The 21965-nt window shown below is 37.9% G+C and overlaps 1 protein-coding gene across 1 annotated transcript; it reads right to left on the bottom strand.

Annotated features, from left to right (window-relative positions):
* Positions 1-14337: 14337 nt before the first annotated feature.
* LOC149704921 (uncharacterized) lies at positions 14338-15293 on the bottom strand. Its single transcript, XM_089865741.1, has 3 exons — positions 14963-15293; positions 14542-14892; positions 14338-14493 (listed from the first exon to the last, which is right to left on the bottom strand). The coding sequence occupies exons 1-3, from the start codon at positions 15212-15214 to the stop codon at positions 14338-14340; spliced, it is 759 nt and encodes a 252-aa protein (XP_089721867.1). The 5' UTR covers positions 15215-15293.
* Between the last annotated feature and the right edge of the window lie 6672 nt (positions 15294-21965).

Here is a 21965-nt window from a genome sequence, read left to right as displayed (position 1 = left end):
TATTAGTTAATTTATTATTTATTTTGTGTATATAATATTCAGCATTAATTTCACTAAGGAAATAAACTAATTACCTACGACTACGAGGAATTCACTAGTATATATGTTTAAAATTATAATTTAATCGTTTCAAAACTAATATGGTTTTGAACCGGTTTTTGTAATTTAGTTATTAAAATTTGTGATTATCGATTGGTCAATATTGAAAATTAACCAATGGTGGAACTAATTTTTTTTAAACTCAATGAAACTGAAATATCAATGAATCATCTACTGAAAGAGGTATCAACATAATATTTTTTTTTTTCAAAAGAAGGTAAATAAGGATTAGATGGCTTGCTGCTTCAAACAAGATTTTTAACCATGAATAGAATATTTTGTTAATTTTAGTCAAATTTAGATATTCGGTAATCGAGTTGATATGAATAAAGCCCTTTTTGCTCATGTCTATTTTAAACTTTAATCACAGATTTCGCTTACCATTTCACAAGCATAATAAACACTACTGAAGGGCGCAAATCTATCTGTGATCGGTAACGGTGACCAATATAGCAATTTGCCCAATTAATCGGTTTGAACTTCATTTGCTCATTTCTACTCGTTAATTTAAAATGTTGCGAGAGAAATTTGAATGGAATATAAGTAGATATCTCTTGATATCTATTTCAGAAGATAAACAAATTGGTATTGGTATTGGTATTTCAATTAAGCTTAGATATCAACATCGGTTAATTTACGATATGGGCTTATGATGGTAGTCTGTTTATAAGATTAAATCGTTACTTTTAGTGTCACTAGTCAGTATCTACATCCAAAATTGAGAGTTAGTAACTTTATAACCATCTCCTCATCACAGGATATACGAGGGTCAATTTCTTATATCATTGACATGTGATAATCTGACGAAGGCTACTATAGCTCAGTCAACTTTTGGCAAGGCCTAATACCGTTTTGCTTGACTGCATGTAGCCGTCAAATTCCTTTTAAAGCATAGATCATATAGTATCCACCCTTGATTTTCATTTCGAAACACACGTTGGATTCGTAAACCTCGACGCGCACCACGATTAGAAGCATTAAAATGCAAACACAACACTGAGCGCATACATTTTTAGTAAATAACATTTCTCACTGCAGCTGTTTTCGGGGCTGACAGACGGCAAATCGGCGATAAAGAAAAAGCCTCCGGCCAGTAACTTAAAGGGGGTAGTTTCGAGGGAACGAAATTAAAATGAAAGGCGCGTCCCATCAACAAACAACATTCAAATCATAAATACGGACGTTTTACGCAATTATAATATGAAATTTTATATAATTAAGTAATATTTAAGGAAAAAAAGCACTACTTTCAAAGTCTAAACTTTAAAATACGACAATACGAGAAGGCGAAGTAACGAGCAACGAGAGGTAAACATTTTTTTAAATGGCAAAAATTAACGGTAAGCCAAGGCTTAGCACAATGTCGCCGCCTTAAAAAGTGCCAAGTTTAGAAATAGATTGCGGGGCAATAAAAAGGTGCAAAATTATGAAATTAGGCTTATATCAAACCATGAAACCTACTTTATAATATATTTAAAATACATCCATGACCCAATCCTCAAAACATATTAAAATGACAACGAAAACGGACCCACACTCAAATTTGTTTCCCCTAAAAAATAATGGCGGCCACAAACGGGGTGAAAATGGGGAAAAGAGCTATCCAATTTGGGGATGAACCGACCCCAAATCCAAATCATTTGGATTAGGAACGATCCAAATGTAGTTAGAGAATAGGGTCCCTGGTCCACCGAATGAACCGAGTTCCCTTTGGAGCAACTTCCAGCCCATTCCTCTTGGCTGCAACCATTAGACTTCACACTGAGAAGTATCATGCTACATATGCTGAAGCCAGTGAACTTCTTAATGACTCGATTTAGGTTGACGACCGGGCTTCCAACGGAAATACAGAGGATAAAGCACTCAAGTTGATTTCGAACGCTACCGAAATCATGAAAGAGACAGGGATGACACTTACTAAGTGGCAAAGCAACTCGCCAAATCTGAAAACCTCTTAACCACCAAGAAGCCAGAGGAGCCGACAACCAAACGTCATTCGTTCCCACCAAAGTTCTTGGGCTAACTTGGGACCGCTCTAGAGATTCCCTAACCTGTACAACTACCGATTTACTCCAATTCATCTACGATCGAGAGAGTACAAAACGAAGGGTTTTGAAGTCCGTAGCGAAAATATTTGACCGGCTCGGTTTCATTTCTCCATTCACCGTACGGGCCAAGCTGCTTTTCCAGCAACTCTGTGAAAATGGCCTAGCTTGGGACGTAACGCTGCCAGACGAACTAGCTGACATCTACGAATCCTGGTGCTTCAAATTGCGAAACCTACAGGAAGTCTCAATCTCTCGCCACTATTTCGGGGAAGCCGCTAACCTTGAACAGGAGAACTTGGAACTTCATTGTTTCTCAGACGCCAGCCCGAAAGCTTACACCGCTGTAGCGTATTTCCGGTTCCCAACTAAAGCCGGAAGCTACGCCACTATTCCAATCACCTCGAAATCCCGAGCGGCGCCTTTAAAGAAACTGACACTCCCACGTCTCGAGTTGAAGGGAGCCCTCCTTGCTACCCAACTTGTCCAGCACCTAACGAAGCACCTCAAATGAAAGCCAAAGAGGATATTTATGTTGAGTGATTCTAAAATCGCCCTTGGAAGGATTAAGGGTACTAATACCCTAGTATTTTACTACTATCCTACCAAAAAATCCTCCACTCTAAAAGGTGTTATTCAACACTCTGAAAAGTGTTATGCGACACTGTCAAAGGTGTTAAGCGACACTCCAAACGATGGGAGTAGAAGCCAAAAATTGCTGTCTGCGAACACGTTTGCTCCGATTTGCTAACTGCGAACGCGGTGACAGAAACAAACACACACCCAGATCGTACGTTCAGTGTAATGCCTCTCTGTGACGTCATCGTCACTCGGTGAGGTAAAATGCCGCAATTGCGTTAACCGTTGGTGGAACCCTGCCATTGAGAGACTAGGCGTTTCTCGTAACCCTAGCCGATCGGCGCGTACATTTTAAGCCTAACCATGATACTGGAGTAGATACTAATATTGCTTTCTGTGAACTGCAAATGCGGTCCGGATATTGCGAATACCTGTGCTCCGATTTGCTAACTGCAAACGCGGTGACAGACACACAGATAGTGCAGTGTAATAGCTTTCTGTGTGCTCTCAAGCTGGTGTCGAGCGTTTTGTGCATGTGTAGATCATGGATGATTAAGGGGGATAAAGGATAAAGGGGGTGGCCTGGGTTATAAGCTGAATTAAACAACTAATATCCCTGGTAAGGTGAACTCCTACCAGCTTGGGCTGTTAGTCTCCAACAACAGGCGAATGTGGTGGGTTCCTGTAAAATTCTTGCCAGGAGCTGGATTTCCATTTCAAACATCGTGCTCGCGCATACTCCGTCGCCTCTGAGGTTTTAGCAAGAAGCTATTTTAGATCTTAATACAAATTTCCTGATTTAAAGTTCTTTACCCTACCTTTTAAGCCACATCGTAGTATACGATAGGCTTTTAGTTTGAGCCGAGCCGTAGTAGGCTTAGTTGTTGTGGCCGTAGTTTTCGCTTTAGTACCTCAACCCACCCCAAGGGGGAACTGAGCTCAGTTAGAGATTTTATTTTAGTTAAAATTTTTCTTAGTTGCAGCTGGGAATCGAACCGGGGTCACTCGCGCAACAGTAATACACTCTACCACTGTACCCTAAAAGGCTTGACAGAAATAGCGAGTTTACTTTTAATTTATCTCTAAGGGGTCGGAAATGAGGAAGGACCCTATTTATGGGGTCGGATACTTCTGAATTTTTTGTCATTCGATCTTAATATTTATTTTCATTTTAGGTGTTAACTATATATACATATAACGATGTGGCTACTATTGCCTTCTTTTTTATGATTTTTCGCCTTTTTTCTATTTTATTTGATATTTCGAATTCCGGATGACATATTTCTGGTGTCAGATTAGATGATTTCAAGGGAGTGTCTTCAGAGTATAGAAATTACCCCGACACAGTAAGATATCAAATTATTTGGAATATTGAGATGAATTTGGACCAAAACAACGGACTCAAGTTATTTGCGTGACAAAACCGACTCATTTCTCGCGTATAAAAACTCGCTCGATGCTCGCTTGACTAAATAAAGTTCTTTCGAAATTGCTCTTGGGGCGTTATAATTGAAATATTAACTTTTGGGTAAGGTTCCCAGGAATGGTTTAAATCACGCGATTGCGTTGAATAAAGCGGAACTCTAGAGTTAACTTCTTTCTAAATAAATCTCGTCCAACCAAAACAGCTTAATGCTAGATTTTTGTTCGTAATTGCAAGGCATTAGAGCGGACAAAGAAACGTTTTTTCGTCACGCGAAACTATTGAATTTTCAAGTATAGAAACATAAATCGAATACTTCTCTTTTTTTGACCCACGGTTGTCGCCATAGCGCGCTGAAACATATCACGAACGAATGGTGAAGCTTATTCGTGGCCTGTCATCTATCCATATATTTTCTATTTAATTCCCGAAAGCAGCGTCGTTTAGCATAGGAAGCGTAAGGAAAAAGCGAAATATTTTAGGTGTTTATTTTTGTATATTGTAATTAAAGCATTTTATGCCACTCTTTTAAATTCTAGAGCGTTTAGGCGAGTGGTATAATTAACAAACAATCTCATTTTCTGTGATTTAACAAGTGCTGTGTATTAACCAGTCGCCACAGCTTCATTTCTTTTTATCAAGAGGACAAAATATAAGGTAATTCAAGAATTGATTAACCATAAGCACGGTTGAATGATGCGCAAAAAAGAACTCGTACTATGCAAGTGATTTTATGATAAACGTAATCAAAAGTCTATTGTAAACTATTTGAAGTGTGTTATAATCCCAATTAAGTCTTAAGATGATTCACATTTCCCAATTAAGTCTTAAGATGATTCACGTGTCGCAATTAAGTCTTGAGATGATTCACGTGTCCCAATTAAGTCTCGAGATGATTCACGTGTCCCAATTAAGTCTCGGGGGATTCACGGGTCCCAATTAAGTCTCGGGATGATTCACGTGTCCTAATTTAGTCTCGGGGGGATTCACGTGTCCCAATTAAGTCTGGAGATGATTCACGTGTCCCAATTAAGTCTGGAGATGATTCACGTGTCCCAATTAAGTCTCGAGATGATTCACGTGTCCCAATTAAGTCTCGAGATGATTCACGTGTCACAATTAAGTCTCGAGATGATTCACGTGTCCCAATGAAGTCTCGAGATTTTTCACGTGTCGCAATTAAGTCTCGATATGATTCACATGTCCCAACTAAGTCTCGAGATGGTTCACGTGTCCCAATTGGGATGAATCACGTGTCCCAATTAAGTCTCGAGATGGTTCACGTGTCCCAATTGGGATGATTCACGTGTCCCAGTTAAGTCTCGAGATGGTTCCGTGTCCCAATTAAGTCTTTGAATGATTCACGTGTCCCAATTAAGTCTCGAGATGATTCACGTGTTCCAATTAAGTCTTGGGATTATTCACGTGTCCCAATTAATTCTCGGGGGAATTCACGTGTACCAACTAAGTTTCGAGATGACTCACGTGTCCCAACTAAGTCTCGAGATGAGTCACGTGTGCAAATTAAGTCTTGGGATGATTCACGTGTGCAAATTAAGTCTTTGGATGATTCACGTGTCCCAAATAAGTCTTGGGGATTCATTTGTCCCAATTAAGTCTTGGGGGAATTCACGTGTCCCAATTAAGCCTTGGGGGGATTCACGTGTCCCAATTATGTCTTGGGGATTCACTTGTCCCAATTAAGTCTTGGGGGGATTCACGTGTCCCAATTAAGTCTTGGGGGGATTCACGTGTCCCAATTAAGTCTTGGGGGGATTCACGTGTCCCAATTAAGTCTTGGGGGGATTCACGTGTCCCAATTAAGTCTTGGGGGATTCATGTGTCCCAATTAAGTCTTGGGGGATTCCCGTATCCCAATTAAGTCTTGGGGGGATTCACGTGTCCCAATTATGTCTTGGGGGATTCACTTGTCCCAATTAAGTCTTGGGGGGGATTCACGTGTCTCAATTAAGTCTTGGGGGATTCACGTTTCCCAACTAAGTCTCGAAAACATCAGGAAAATTAAGAATTTTTAGTAAAATTCAGGGAAATCAGGGAACCTTGCGTCAAACCGGGGCCGAGTAATTAAGCAAAATGTTCATAAACAACCCCTCCGTAGGATTAACATTACACTATTCTTTGGAGGCTCATAACTCTGGTTCTACTGGAGATAAGGGGATGTCCTTCGAGTATGTTATAGTCTTATTTGCCCCCCACTCAACGACACTAGAAACTTGGGATTTCGTCAAACAGGGGCCAAGTAATTAAGCAAAATATTCGTGAACATTCCCTCCTTGGGATTAACTTTACACTATAATTTGGAGGCTCATTACTCTGGTTATATTAGAGATACGGAGATGCCCTTTGATTATGTAATAGTCCTATTTACCCCTCCTCCTTCGTTAATATTTGCTCCATAGGATACTCCATGTACGGGAAAAATCTGGGAAACTCAGTCAAGTATATGGGGAAAAACCTGAAAATTTCAGGGAAATTTGTTTTCCAAAAGTTGCATGAACCCTGCCTATTATGTCGGTTTTCTTTAAAGCAGGGAAGGAAATAAGATAACTTTGAGACACCTATAGGGGTCACTGTCTCACTGGACCAATCTATATCTATATAAATCAAAGTCCTGACTGACTGACTGACTGATAATCAACGCCCAGCCCAAACCGCTTGCCCTAGAAGGCTGAAAATTTGCAGTAACGTTACTCATAAGTAGTAGGCTCGTACTAAGAAAGATTTTTCCAATCTGCTGCCATCTTAAAAAATGGCGCCTAGAAATGTAAAAAATAGCAAAGTCCGCGCGTTTCAACCAATTTCGCAAATATTTAGTATAGGTTTCCTATAACCTATAGACGGGCTGAATTGCCTTTCGGGTTCTTTTTGTTGCCATCTTTTTAAATGGCGGCCAGAAATTAAAAAACCCTTTTTTATGGAATGATGTCCGCGTGAAAAGGAAACAAAAATGTCCCGACGGGCTGACGGGCAAGGCCGAGTGCCTTCGCTCCTAGTGTGCTACAAAAATATAAGTCATCAGTAAAATCTACCCATTCTTTATATCATTTTGATGGAAGTTCTTATTACACGCTAGCGACGCCGCGGGCAACAGCTAGTGTTCTATAAATTTATTAGGTGTGCAAAAATGTCGTGGTCCTGCTAAACCAGCTTGTTTAGTTTTCCACGATCCGCAAGGACGCTTTTTACTAAATTGCTATGGCCACATCAATTTCATCTAAGGCCACCAAGTTTTTTACAAAGGGCTCGGAAAAATGCTGTATATCCCTCGAAATTTTGGAGAACACAGTTGAAAACATTGAAGATACTGGATGTCCAAAGCTAAGCTTCCTCCAAAAGTGAACTTTCAATTATGTGAATCTATCTATTTCTCTACCTATATCTATATAAATCAAAGTCCTGACTGACTGATAATCGACGCCCAGCCCAAACCGCTTGCGCTAGAAGGCTAAACATTTGCAGGAACGTTGATCATAAGTAGTAGGCGCGTACTTAGAAAGATTTTTCCAATCCGCCGCCATCTTAAAAAATGGCGCCCAGAAATGTAAAAAATCTTCTATATGCAAAAACGTCCGCGCGTTTCAAAGGATTTCAAAAATATTTAGTACACTGGTTTCCTTTAAGTAATAGATGGGCTGAATGGTCTTTTGGATTCCATTTGTTGCCATCTTTTTAAAATAGCGGCCAAAAACTTAAAACCCTTCTTTATAGAATAATGCTCGCGTGAAAAGTAATAAAAAATGTCCCGACGGGCTGACGGGCAACGACGAGTGCCTGCGCCCCAAGGGTGCTACAAAATATTAGTCATCAGTAAAACCTACCCATTCTTCCTATCCTTTTGATGGATGTGCTTATTACACGCGAGCGACGCCGCGAGTAACAGCTAGTATCACAATAAAAGGTACGTCAATTGCAGTCATATTTATCTTTTTAAGTCATTTTAAATAAAAGAATGCATTTTCAATCAATAAAAGTCTACATTATTCGGTAAACTCCAATACTATTTAACAATTGACGTCAGCTAACCCTTCTAATACATCAAGAGAGGATTTAGGGTAATATCTGAGGTGGAATAGTGGTGGAAACTTGGCGGCAAATTTTTACATGTTAAATCTCCATAGAGATTAGTATGGGTGGGAAATTGAGAACAGTTGCACTAGAATTCAATGAAAAGACTGAAAATTTGGCGTAAATAGAAAAAGTATTTCATTTAATTGAAAATTTTTACAGGTAATCAGACATGAATAACACAATGATTTATGACCATCTGAAAATGCATTCAAAGTAAGTAGTTTTGACTACAGGAAGATTTTAAAACATGACACGCTGAAATTGAATCTGTTCTATCAGTTAGCAGGTATGAGAAAGAGACCAAATTCTCCACCATCAGCCCCCCCCCCTTCGAAACGGGTACCGAGAAAAAATCGTAGAAGTTTGTTTACGGCCAACCTTGGGCCAGTATTCTTAACGGATCACGTGACGTCTGACTCTTCGGCTGCGCGAGAGAGAGATATCGGCCTGTGCCGTTATAATTATTTTCACTATTTGACTCTCCTTCTTATACGTGCTCACTGGTTCTATTTGAAACACTTGAGTCGTTTACATATAAAATTTCTGGGGGATATATCAAACATTTTTTGTACACAATGTATAACGTATACTCTCATCGTGGATTACTTTCATAAAGCTTAAAATTTGATAAAATAGACTAATGATGACCGTAATACTAGCTTATCCATTGCATCTTGACAAAAGAGTTGTGGAGTATAAATCTCTATACCTATAAATTAGCCTCAGTACCCCCATCGACGTCAACGAAGTCCTCCCAGAATCGTCGACGTTTCAGTAGCTCAATTTTAACAAGACGGCTCCGGCCATATTAAAATTTTTCGCAGCCTCTAGTGATAAGACTTAGCATTAATAAATTTATTATAAGGTGAACCCCCTTCTTATTTATTCTTTGCATTTTTTCTTTGTAATTTCAAGTATCATTCCGGTTATGAATAAAACTCGCATGATTTTTGGCTTATCGATTCATGAAATAGTAACAAATTCCTGTCGTACGAACTTTAAATTTTCTTGACATTTTTATTGCAAACCTAATATTTGTAGGATAATATATGACTGGGTGCCAAAGTTGTTCAATGATTGTACGAATGCACCAACCAATCTGCCCCTAGTCATGTAAGCTGGCGGAAACTGAGAAGAGGGAAAATAGTAGGCACCCTCGATAATTATTACCTCTAAAAGAAATATCTTTATATTCCCGTTTATGACGTACTAAATGCTAATTAATCAGAGAAGCCGGAAACGAAAGACGAAACAAAAACCATAACAATGCACATGTTCCCTAATTGTTTTCTCTAGAAGAATAAATATTGTTTATTCTCCCACAGCGCCATCTATTTAAGCTTACATCAAATATTATATAAAATTACAAACCATAATCATACACTATTTTAACTGCATAAAAGCATTTATCTTTTTTGATTCAAAGCAATTTAATATTTTAAAAAACTGGATTGAAGGGCCGGACCAATGCTTTGCAGAGCCCCTAAAACCAGCAGAGATGATCTTAATTATAAATAACTGTCATTAAAGGGGCTGGCCAGAGCTGTTGGGGTGAAGGGGGGTCAAACTGTTGGTTAGCATATTGCTTACTCGCCCACCGCCAAAGAGCTGGTTTTTTTCCCTGAACTAGGGCGGTCTCCCCCAACAGCGCCGATGAACCCCTTTAAATTTACTATTTCAATAAGTAAAATTACTTACTTAAAGCTTTGACAACCTAACACTAATCGCCTGCTTAGATCTCACGATCTCATAGAGCAGCCGAGGTTGTCAGTCACTAACCCTTTTTAGCATTAATTATCCCTTGCGATAACTCGCTTAAAAAGAGAATTGGCCCCATTTTCTCCCACCTGCGGTTTCAAATCTTTTCGACGGCTTTATAGCAGACTAATCCTTGTTATCAAGTTTCATCTTCGCCGATTTTGAATTTTGATGAAAATTATGTCTGGTTGAGCCTGAGTGCATGAATGAAGAGATTAGCAAAGCCACAAGGTGAATAATCTAACACCAAGGTCTTATCTCTCCAGCTTACGAATGAGGGTAATGTGTGTCCGGTTCTCGCTGACGAACGTCTCATCTCGTGTGTTCATGAAAGTTAACGTTAAGGCTAGGCCTACCGTATTTACTGCAGACGAAGTTTTTCTCTCCTAACATATTCTCTCGGCCCCAACTAAAGCCTGTCACGGAAAGTTGGGTCCCCCAAAAACATTTTCGCCCCCCCCCCTATAAGGCACGAATCTTCAATTTTTGTTGATTGGAGGTTGGTTCCGCATGTGATGAGTTATTCGGCCAATAGGGAGACGAAGATCTTAGCAGACGATCTGAGTTTTTGTTTCGGCGGATCGAGTTAAAACAACGAAACGGATTTAAATTATTGATTTTAGAAATGGATAAAAGGCTCACTAAACAAACTCAGTGTAATTTCGCGGCAGAAAGAATAATTCTAACAGCTAAAAAATTACGTGATAAATCTTTTCAAGTGGATATAAAGCCAAAAACCTTGATAAAAGCCACTCAAACGTTGGTGGAACAAAGGCCTAAGAGTAAGTATACCACTAGATAGATCTGATAGATACTTATTTAGATTCATGTACGGATAAATATTTACCTTTACCTTTATATTCAAATCCTAGCACTACATAATTGAACGATATTTGTATTTATATTATTTAAAAATTATCTTTTAAGGTGTAAATGACATAACTCAAACGCGTTCTGTTAAGATCGTGGAACCAAAGGCTAAAAAGCTTGGTAAGTTAATTTTCTTACAACATTTAAGACATGCAAGAGAATTTAACCCATTTAATTCTAGGGAAAAATGTATTCACTCAAACAAAACATGTGATGTGTCTGGAACCTAATCTTAAAATTCGTGAGTTAAACTTCCAGCCAAAAGTTGATTTATCTTAACCAAAGCTAAAATGGTTTTCTCAAGGTAAAAATAAATTAGTACAAACGGATATAAGTGGTTGTGGTTCTACAATTGCATTCACTGGGATTGCTGCCACGGCTAACTCCAGAGAAGTTACGAGAGCCTTCAACGTTAATTGAGGGAAAAGCGTCTGGCGTGCAAACTGATGATTTTGATATATTTAATTCATTGCACGATATAGAAACACTAGTAAATCTAATAGAGAGTATCATAAATTCTCAGGATGTTTTTTCAATAATAGTTGAAAAATGTATCAATCTCAATCTTGATTTAAAGGTATTACTAGAAATTTTTCCTAATTTTTGAAATTCGAATGTAATTTGCGTCGGCTCAGTTTCAAGTTTATTATTTTACTTAGTTTCGCAGCGATAAATTTGGAGAACGAAATATAACTGTTTCTAACACCGGCAGCTTTGACTAATTCGAGATGGTGTTGATCCTGTGTATGCAGTGTTTTATGAAAATGGGAAAACATTTCTGCATGTTTTGTTTAGACCCGTTTGCATATTGGATTTGTCACCGTCTAATTGATCTTCAAAATACACTGAATATGATTAATGGAAAAAATTACGTTTACTGCCCTGGCATTAAATTTAATGGTACAGAACAAACACCTGTCTCCACAACGTTGCACAGCCAACCATTTACAAGACTTCAGTCTGACTCATGCCCAGTATGGTACACTAGCGACAGAATATTCACGAAGAGGGTAGTAAAGTGTGTCACTTGTAATAGAGGCTCAAATTCAATGGCAAAGACATTAAAGAGAAAGCTGGAAGAAACACCAACGAGAAGAGAAAAAGATGAAAACTGAACAGCAAATGCCCTTTAGTAAATATAACACCACGATCTAAAAAGATAAGGCTCAGAAGACTGTCACATGTCAGGTCTATCCTAAACCAACGGGTTCGTAAACTAAAATCTTAGTTAGCGCATAGAAGTATTTTGCTGGGTGATTCTCAGTCGGAAGAATCAAGAACGATTACAGAAATTATTAACCGTGACCATAGAGGTGACATTGATAAAGCATTAGAAGATGTTTGGCCACACAACCGAGCTCTAAGAGATGTTTGGGACAAAGACTCGAATCGAACCAATAAAGCTCAATTTTTCAAAAACCAGATTCAGTGTGAAGACTCATCAAACACCGGTAACAGATGGAACACTATTACCTTGAGAATAGCATTAGCGGTCCAGCAGCGTACAAGGCTTTAAAATCGTTCAAAATCTTAAACCTTCCTTGCACGAACACTTTGAAAAACCGCTCAAAGCATCTTAACAACCAGCCCGGTATTGACCAAGAGTATCTCAGCGAGCAACAAGAAAGGTATAAACTTTTTCAAGAACAGAAGATTAAAGAAAATAGACCCATTCCAAAATGTGATGGTGCTTTGATTTTTGACGAAGTCAAGGTCATTGAGAAAGTGTTGTGGAATTCAAATAATCACATGCTTCAAGGTTTTGCGATGGACAAGTCGGAGTTTCCTTTTTTAACTGACCTTTTGACGAAACCAATCGCACCAAAGCCAACGTCATACGTTCTGCAGTTTATGTGGCGTGATCTTACTTCTAATTACGATCTTATCGGGCCATATTTCACTCTCGACAGCTCTTCCAAGCAAAGCCTCCTTAATGGTTGCATAATGGAAACGTTAAGGGTTTTAAACGCCTTTGGTTTCAAAACATTTTGCTTAGTTTGCGATGGTGCGAGTGCCTACCTCGCCACTATTAAATCTACAATGAATTTCAAGGGTGCCTTCGGAACCAACATGGCTGATGTGGATACACAGTTTGAAATTAAACTATTTTTCCGAAACCCATTTTTGACAGATAGGTACATATTCTGGGTTGTATGCCCAACCCACGAACTTAAAAGTTTGATTAGCGCCCTTCACTCGTCAAGGCAAAGCGGATCAAAAAGTTTCTACAAGAATGGAAGTAATTTTGGTTCGGAAGACATTCGGGAAATGAAATTTAGGGATGATGATAGAGCCAAAGCAGGCTTACTTAGATCAGTTCCCCGAATGCATGATAGCTACATTATCCGGGATCAGTGGACGAAGTTAAACGTCAAACCTAGCAAAATCATGCAACAGGAAGCCGTTTTAGGAGAGCTATATGCTTTTGGCCACAGTGAAGAAACAAATTTGGCAGAAGGAAGAAAGCGTGCAAGGGAGTGTTACGCTTATTTACACGCCTGTAATCAAGTATTTGAAAACGGTCTGCTTTCTCACTAAAACATCAACACCTTGGAAAACGAAGCAATGCTTTCAATTAAACAAGGCTACTCTTACTTTGTTGACTGGTTAATTGAAGTTAAGAGAAGGGATCCGGCAATAAACCTTGAAGACCCACAGCAGAGGTCATTTCTTTCGTGGCAAACATGGGAGCTTTTGAGGATTTCCGTTTTTGGCTTCCAGATGTTTGTCAATGATTTTTTACGTCGCTATCCTGATAATTTTGTTGCACCACTAATAATTAACGGTAGTGCAATAGAGTCATATTTTTCACAGCTAAAATATGCCACTGGAAGTAAGTTAAGTGGACTAAACTATACTCCAGCGCTAAAATCTGTTTATGTTAAACATAATGTTGTTAGTGATAGTGCTTCTCACACTGACTGTCGAGATGAAAAGTGAATGCTTTCATTGAAAGATATTTAAGTTCCATTATGTTTATTTTTATAAATATGATTTTCAAAAAAAAGAAAAAATAGAAATAAGTTACTTAAATTGCAAAGTGTGTAAGATTTATTCATTTGAGATGTAAACATCACAATCGTCATTTTCAAAAAATATAATTTTTTTTATCAATTGAAAGAAATTCACTCATTTCAGAGCCACAAATATTGCTATTAATTGCACTTAATGGACTTGAGTTATAGGAACTAACAGGAGGATATTGGAATTGAGTTTGCTGACTAGAAAAATCATGACTAAAAATATCACATTTGTCATTCTTGTTAATTAAAAAATAATTATTTGGCTGACTAGTATATTGATCACTTATTATATCAAAATTAGTTTTCTGACCAAGTTCATCACTAATATCGCATTTTTCATTCTCACTATCTAAATCATGGTTAAATTTCTGACTGAATTCGTTACCAACATGCTTTTCTGCTGTTTTCATCGATTTACGCCTCTCCTTTTTGGTCCTCCCTAGTGGTGGCTTTAAAGTTTCCTTCTAGCTTTAGCTTCTTGCTTTTCTGATTCCTTTTTGGCTTTAGCTTCTTGTTTGTTCAATTCTTTTAGGGCTTTGCAGCTTGTTTTTCTGCTTTTTTTCGTTTTAACTGCTTCTTTTTCAGATGCTTTCTTCGCTTTAGCTATCTGCTTTTCGAATTGTTTTTTCCTTCACTGACTCCCTCTTAGCCTTACTGCAACTTGTTTTGATTCTTTATTGGCCTTTTGACTTTTAGGCTTAGCTACTGCTGTATTTGTTGTGATTTTCTTAGAATTCTCCAATGCCTTCAGTTTCTTTCTCAATTCTGCTGTTATTGCAAACTTGTATAATTTTACTCGAAGCGTTTGACCCCCTAAGTCTAAACCTCCCGAATAAACAGAGAAAATTCCTCCAATCCTGGCGAGAGTCAGTTTTCTTGTCCAAAACTGAAAACATAAACCGATGGCCACATCATCAAACGGCCCATCTTTAGTGTTGACAAAAGCGACTCCTTCCATAAATAGTTTTTTAATATTTTTATTTAGTTTTAGTGCAGAAACGCAAGTCTATATTATAAAATCAGCCATTGCAAACTCATTCACGATAACAATGGAGAAAAGTTAAATTTAGACTTACCCTAATAATATTTTTCCCAAGATTTTTAAAGCCATCCTTAGTTGAAACTTGCCTAATTGTGTCATTTAACTCGGTTACGAAAGGATAAAATGCCTTCTTGGGGTAACACATGCCACCGCGGTCCCGATTGACTAATTCGATGGGCAAATGACCATTATCTTTCTCTTCATCCGTCATTTTGATGGCTAGAGTCAACCGATATACTCTTTCGTGATTTTTCCTCGTTGTCAACTTCAGCCTGTGGTTTTCCATTTGTTTTTTTATATTTTTCGAAGCATTTCTAATGTCCCACCACTCAATCTAATCAAAAAACTTAAACTTTCCTTTTGAACAGAAAGGCTTGAGTTCGGGCTGCTCTAATTGGCATTCTTGTGAAAACCTATATATATAATAAAAGTACGGTAATCAAAAGCTATATTGATGAATACCTGAATGTTGCTGTCATATAGAAATTGAATAGTTCTTCTAAATCATTTTGAGTTCCAAGTTGAGAATTTTCGCGGATAAACCTTTCTTTCAGCCTAGTTTCACCAACTTCCCGAAAATAACTTATTAAACACTTATTACTGAACGCAATCTGTAGCTTAAATTAAGGCCAGCCGATTTCAATAAATTCAAATGGGTTTCATTTCTTAAAGGATTTTTTTAATGTGAATTTCGAATTTGGCTTTATCATTTAACTCTTTAGTTACGGCTTCTAATTTATCCATTTTGTTTAATTAAGGTCTTTAAAAAATATTAGCAGTTTAGCACGATAAGCCATCCGACGTCGCCGTAAAAATGTAAACACCATCACCGTCACATGGATGAACCCTCCATGCTTGAACTTACTCAGCCTAAAATTAGCCCCGCCTATGTTAGTTCGAGTCTCCACCGCTGTGGAGCGCTGCTTCAAAAGCTCGTTCTCGGTCGTGGCCGAGATTTTAGAATTTTTTTTCTCAATTTCACGCGAGCTCCGTTGGGAACTTTAAAAGCTTAACGTCAGAACTTTCAGACCCAGAGGCTACGGCAAAAAATCTTACATAGGAACTTGGTGTAAGATTATTCTACTTGTGGCAAAGCCGATAAGTCTTATCCGCTTTTGGTACTAACTCCCCGCGATCGAGTTCGTGGGTAATAGCTAGTGACATAATATACATTTTCAATCATTACTTTATTGATTTTCTATTTCTGATGCTAAATAAAGAAAACCCCGTCAAAGCTATTTTGCGTACATAAATATGCTAGCACGCGTTGTATTACCAGCAACGGGCTTTTCTACGAGAATAATAGTTAACTAGTGAAAAAGGAGTAATTATTAACCGAAGCCATCTTGTTTTCCCCTTTCAAGGACAAATTAAAGTCGTATTCCTCCCCCATTTTTTTGCGTCCCACCGGACCTAAGCCTTTCCACAGTTAGCACGCCTATTTCTCTCAGATCTCCCACCTCATCCTTTATTTATCCTTGAATGGTACTAAAAACTAGAAATCCGGTAGACCCTACCGCTCATGACAGGCTGATAACGCTTCCACAATTTCCCTCGCCCTTTAAATCCCTCTTAATACCTCTAATATCCCTGTTATCTACGCATAATTAATTAATGTTTGTAGATTTCACCAATTCAGGAATGAAGTCTTTTTTAAGGTAAGACAATTTTAGCATTAACAAACACCCTTCCTCCACGCAGTTATTATGGTTCTAAATTTCTATTTCTATTTGGGCGGGTGAATAATTACTAAATACCAATTGTCTTTTTTTAGAGGCGCATTAATTCTGTAATCTATAAATCCGAGTTCTTGAACCATACATCGATGCCGCATAAATACGACTATGTAACAACTTTAACAGCACATCCTTACAGGACAGATGTTAGTTCTGATATATACGGGGCATTTACCCTACAGGTAAGATTTCATGGCACTACAATAGAAATTCAGTTTAAGAGAGGCTTGGTCTTAACTAAATCCAGTAGCGTCAATAGCCCAAAAAATACGTCAAAATCGTACTTTCGGGAAAAGAAACGGAGGAACGCATCTTCCATTAGGTGGCGATATTTTTATCAGCCAGTTTATATCCGCATGTTTAATTTTGTTGGAAACTCATTCGTAGACAAGAGAGTTTTGCGTTTACACCTCCATTGTAATCGACTCAAAATTGGTTGAATTCATCTTCATTACCAGTTTGAAGCGATTTCAACATCCTAGGGATCACAATTTAATACGTTCCTAAAAAGCTACGTTGACACTAACCGGTTTATTCTGTTTGGAATACACTACAAATCTACAATAGTTCTAATTTTGAAGACTATTAAATAGCGTTGAAATAACCGTCGTCAATGAAAAAGAACCAGCTAAAAATGAGTTTCTCGAGCTTGCCTTGCTTCTCTAGCGCGAGAAATTAAACTAGCTACAAAAACGGATTTATGTACGTTCAACGTTCTTCTTACATAAATCCGCTTTTGCTAGCTATGACGAGCCGCGCTCACTAAGGGGGGAGCTGGAACGAAAACGAAGCTTTAATCGGCTTTGTAGGCTAGTTTCTAGTCTTCAGGGTTATTTCACCTGAGATTTGACTGGTCTAAAGGATATTTTCACCTGCCTTGGAATACAACACCTAAGGAAGTCCTATCAGACATCACTAATAGGTACCATTCCATTAAAGGGACTGTAAAGAGGTCGGCGCACCGTTGAATTTTTTTTTAAAAAAACACCCGACCCATCCTCCCCTCTCTTGTGATTGGTTGAGTGCCGCTCTGCTTCGGCGTTTCCCCAGTTCTGACCCGCGAGAGTCCGAGATCAGTCTGCGTTTGCTAGAAGGAAAGACTTTCGTTTTGCTCACCCCCGGGGATTGTGACGTCAATAACGACGTTTTCCAAAAAAATTCCAACGGTCCGCCGACTTCTTTAGAGACCCTTTAAAGGGAGGGTGAAGTGGAAAATCAAGTGATTTTTTATCAATTCTTCTACCAATTGCCCAGTGACAAACTTATGGGGTAGTAGTACCTAAAACGAAATTATATATATTTTATCGGTTTGGTAATGTTTAATTTACTCAATTTTCGAATTTAATGTTAGCAGATAATTCAATGTATTTCACCCTAAGCCTTTCTCCCTTTCTTTGCTTTCTTTTTAGAGATGGGGCTAAAACGGTATAAGAGACGCTGATAAAATTGAATTGTTTTCTTTATAGATGTACCTGTTGTTATTAAATATATTTCTAATTTTCGCATTCCTATTATGTGTTTTAACCCGACTCACAAGGGTCAAATACTCCGTTAACAACGTCAAAATCTTGTTCTTAATGAAATTCTTGGAAGTCCTTGGCGTATTCTCACAAAAGTGTAAGTTGAAATTCATCCAGATGAGATTTAACCTACCATATAATGTTCGTACGGGGACCCCGGACGTTTTTTACGACTCCGGTACATAAGATGTGAAATGTCGTCGTGGTTAGATTTTGGTACCAGGAAATTATATTTTGACGTGGTCCAAAAACAATCGTCCGATTCGTCTCAAATAAGTTTTCTCTCTGCAAATACCAAAGTTTTCCATCCTCCTTGTCGGGGACCGGCGTCCGTCGCCCTTCTTTCATATTAGCAATAGCACTTCGTGGTAATCGCCGCTACATAGTGGGGGTTTAGTGTGCTTTTTATAGTTACTAGTCTAATAGAATATGGGATAAGCTAGTTTCTAAATACCAAGAAGTTCTACATTTTTTGCTAATTTTTTTACAATTCTGAAACTTATGTTGTCTTACCCCGACGTGTGCGACCCCGACCCCAACGAATACCGAACCGAATAATTCGATCCGGTATTCGATAAAACCATTTTCACTATTCGATACGAATATCGAATACCGAACTGACTATTCGGTTAAAGTTCGACTACCATAAATTTAGGTCCTTGACACTTGAGAAACCCACTTTAATTTAAAAATTATCATCCCAATTTTATTTGTCCCTCATAAAAAACTACCAGCAAGTGCCTGAGAAAATTTTAAGAAATACTTGACCACCAATGAGGAGAGGTATTTTGAAATTTAGGCGCTACTAAATGGTTTTCTCTCAGCTTTGTATGAACTATTCGCGAATGCTAGGCTTAACTATTCGCGATTAATCGGTTAGTAAAGCATTTATCAAGGCCTAACAATTCGGTATTCGATTCGGTATTTGCTAAGGAAAATTTTCTGGTATTCGGTAACCGGTTCGATAGCCAAAAAGTGGTATTCGCACAACCCTATACAAGCCTGGAAAATCAGGGAAATAGATAGTTGACAAAAACACAGGGAAAACTCAAGGAGTTTTCGAATTTTTAGTAAAATTCAGGGAAATCTGAGAGGTTTGAGTAAGTTTGCTCTGAAGGGGTTGCTTTGACTATATAAAACCACTCCCGTTGTTACTGCTCCATATAAGGGAAAAAGCCTGGAAAACTCAGGGTAATACATGGAAAACTCTGGAAAATTGGTTTTCCAAACGTTGCACGTACCATGTAGACAATGCCTGTGGCTAAATTTCCCCGATTCAACGATTGTCTACCATTGGGTCGAATCCCATTGGATCGAATGTCTCGTTCGACCGAATCCCATTAGACCGAATACCGCAATTTGGGCGGTTTTCCAATCATGAATTTTCCTTTCAATCCTATTTTTCTATTGATTTTCCTATTAAACTTCTTGTTATTGCAGAAAACACTAAACCAAACGTAACCTAATATAACAGTAATGTTTTGGAAAAGGCATATTTTTGGAGAAGTCAATGAAGCTAAATTTCAATATTTTGGAAAAGGCGTAACATTGTTAAATGATTTATAAATTATTACTAACCTAATTTAACCAAACCTAACCTAACATAGAAGTAGTGTTTTGGAAAAGGCATATTATTTGAGAAGTCAATGAAGCTAAATTTCAATATTTTGGAAAAGGCGTAACATTGTTAAATGAATTATAAAATATTACTAACCTAACCTAACCAAACCAAACCTAACCTAACATAACAGTAATGTTTTGGAAAAGGCATATTATTTGAGAAGTCAATGAAGCTAAATTTCAATATTTTGGAAAAGGCGTAACATTGTTAAATGATTTATAAAATATTACTAACCTAACCAAACCTAACCAAACCTAACCTAACCTAACCTAACCAAACCTAACCAAACCAAACCAAACCTAACCAAACCTAACCAAACCTAACCTAACCAAACCAAACCTAACCTAACCAAACCTAACCTAACCTAACCTAACCTAACCTAGCCAAACCTAACCTAACCAAACCTAACCTAAACTAACCTAACCTAACCTGACCTAACCAATCCTAACCAAACCTAACCTAAGCTAACCTAACCTAACCTAACCTAACCTGACCAAACCTAACCTAACCTAACCTAAAAATAAAGTTGATTTTCTTATTAAACTTCTTGATACTGCAGCAAATAATATGTGTTCACCAATAACATTCTTCAATAAATTTCAGAAAATAACTTCCATTTTTGGAAATTGTCTAACCCTAACCTAACCATACCTAACGTAATCTAACCTTACCATTAAGAGATCTCCCTCCCAAGTACTGACGGCGCTCGATGCTGCTTAACTTCTTCGATCATCCAAATCACTTTATCCATTGCGCTACTGGAGCCCGGCAACTCAAAGAAAACGCTATGATTTTATATGTGTAAACCCATCCCATTCAGTCGAAAGCTCTTCCATTTAAATATTCCCATTCAGTAGAAAATCGCTCTTTGGGCTATAAATTGTTTTAAATTTGGCTACAATTTTAGAAATTTGAATTCGATCCAACGGGATTCTATCCAATAGGATATTACCGATTCAACCTTACGGGTGGTATGATATACTTATGGTAGAACTGAAACGTCTCAAACCGAGTGTTTATAGAAACATTTCAAACTACAACGTAATTTACAATTTTAACTCCCTTCTCTCGCGATTTAGATTAAGAAACTCAACAAGTTGTACGTCAAAACATTAAGTACTACTGTCCATGACGGAAAGGTGCATCACCCATGTTGATAGTATTACTTCCTTGTGATATTATTTTATTTTTAATGCAAGCTAAAATAATTTTTTTATCCACTAAAGCAATAAAAAACATTTCCGACGTGCACGTCAATTACATGCAATGGAAATAATAAATAAATAAATAAATATATTCAGTAGGTGTGGGAGGTTTTTAAGTTTTAAGTTAGGTTCGCTCCTACAAAGTTTATTTTTTCCGTTAATAGTTTAAGTTTTAAAAGGGACTATAAAAGAATTGTTGCGAGTTGAATATTTTCAGTTACAAGGTTCAAGTTTTCCATTTATATTTTTTCCGTATCAAGGAGCGACAAAATCTCGTGCTACTTGCTAGAATTTTATTTTTCAACTGAATATATTTTACAATTGTAGGTAGTTTTCTTTTTATACACCTTACTCCAGTAAACATCGCTTTTGAGTCGCCAAGGTGATTTCCTTTTTAGCCACATCGTAGTATACGATGAGGCTCTTAGTTTGATCTGCCCTGTTGTCATTCTCGTAGTAGTAGTAGTAGTAGTGCCACAGTCCTGCCTTTGGCAGTATCGTTCGTCATTTTTGAACGTCGAGAGAAAATATTTTCCTTTTTGGTTAACGTTACAGTTCACAGGTGGAGTTTTAAACTTGATACAGGGAAGAGATTATATTTTTAAATTTTCTTCCTCCACGGAGAATCCAACCGCGGACCTATCGCTCGCCAGCACAGTACTAAGCAGCCTCGCCTTAAACCGCTTGCTAAGAAACGCTCGCGAATAGACGACTAGTCTCGGAGAGTTTGTCAGAGACAGGGTCCACTTCCTCTCTCTCTATCTCTTCAACTAGGATTCATGATCTTATTTGAGGCCAAGAGATATAACTTCGCGCTAGGAGAGGCAAAAAGTATATTTTTATCCGACCGGGAAGAAGTTTTTCCAATTGATCTCGTTGTTCTAATTTACGTACTTTACGATCATACGATGTGGCTAATATTTTTTGTCTTGACAAACTTGTCTTGGGTAGGTAG

The sequence above is a fragment of the Phalangium opilio genome, unplaced genomic scaffold, assembly GCF_054372755.1.
Source record: "Phalangium opilio isolate 3A_F unplaced genomic scaffold, DU_Popi_V2 ptg000015l_1, whole genome shotgun sequence".
Classification (NCBI taxonomy): Eukaryota; Metazoa; Arthropoda; class Arachnida; order Opiliones; family Phalangiidae; genus Phalangium; species Phalangium opilio.
This window is presented reverse-complemented; position numbering and strand designations above follow the sequence as displayed.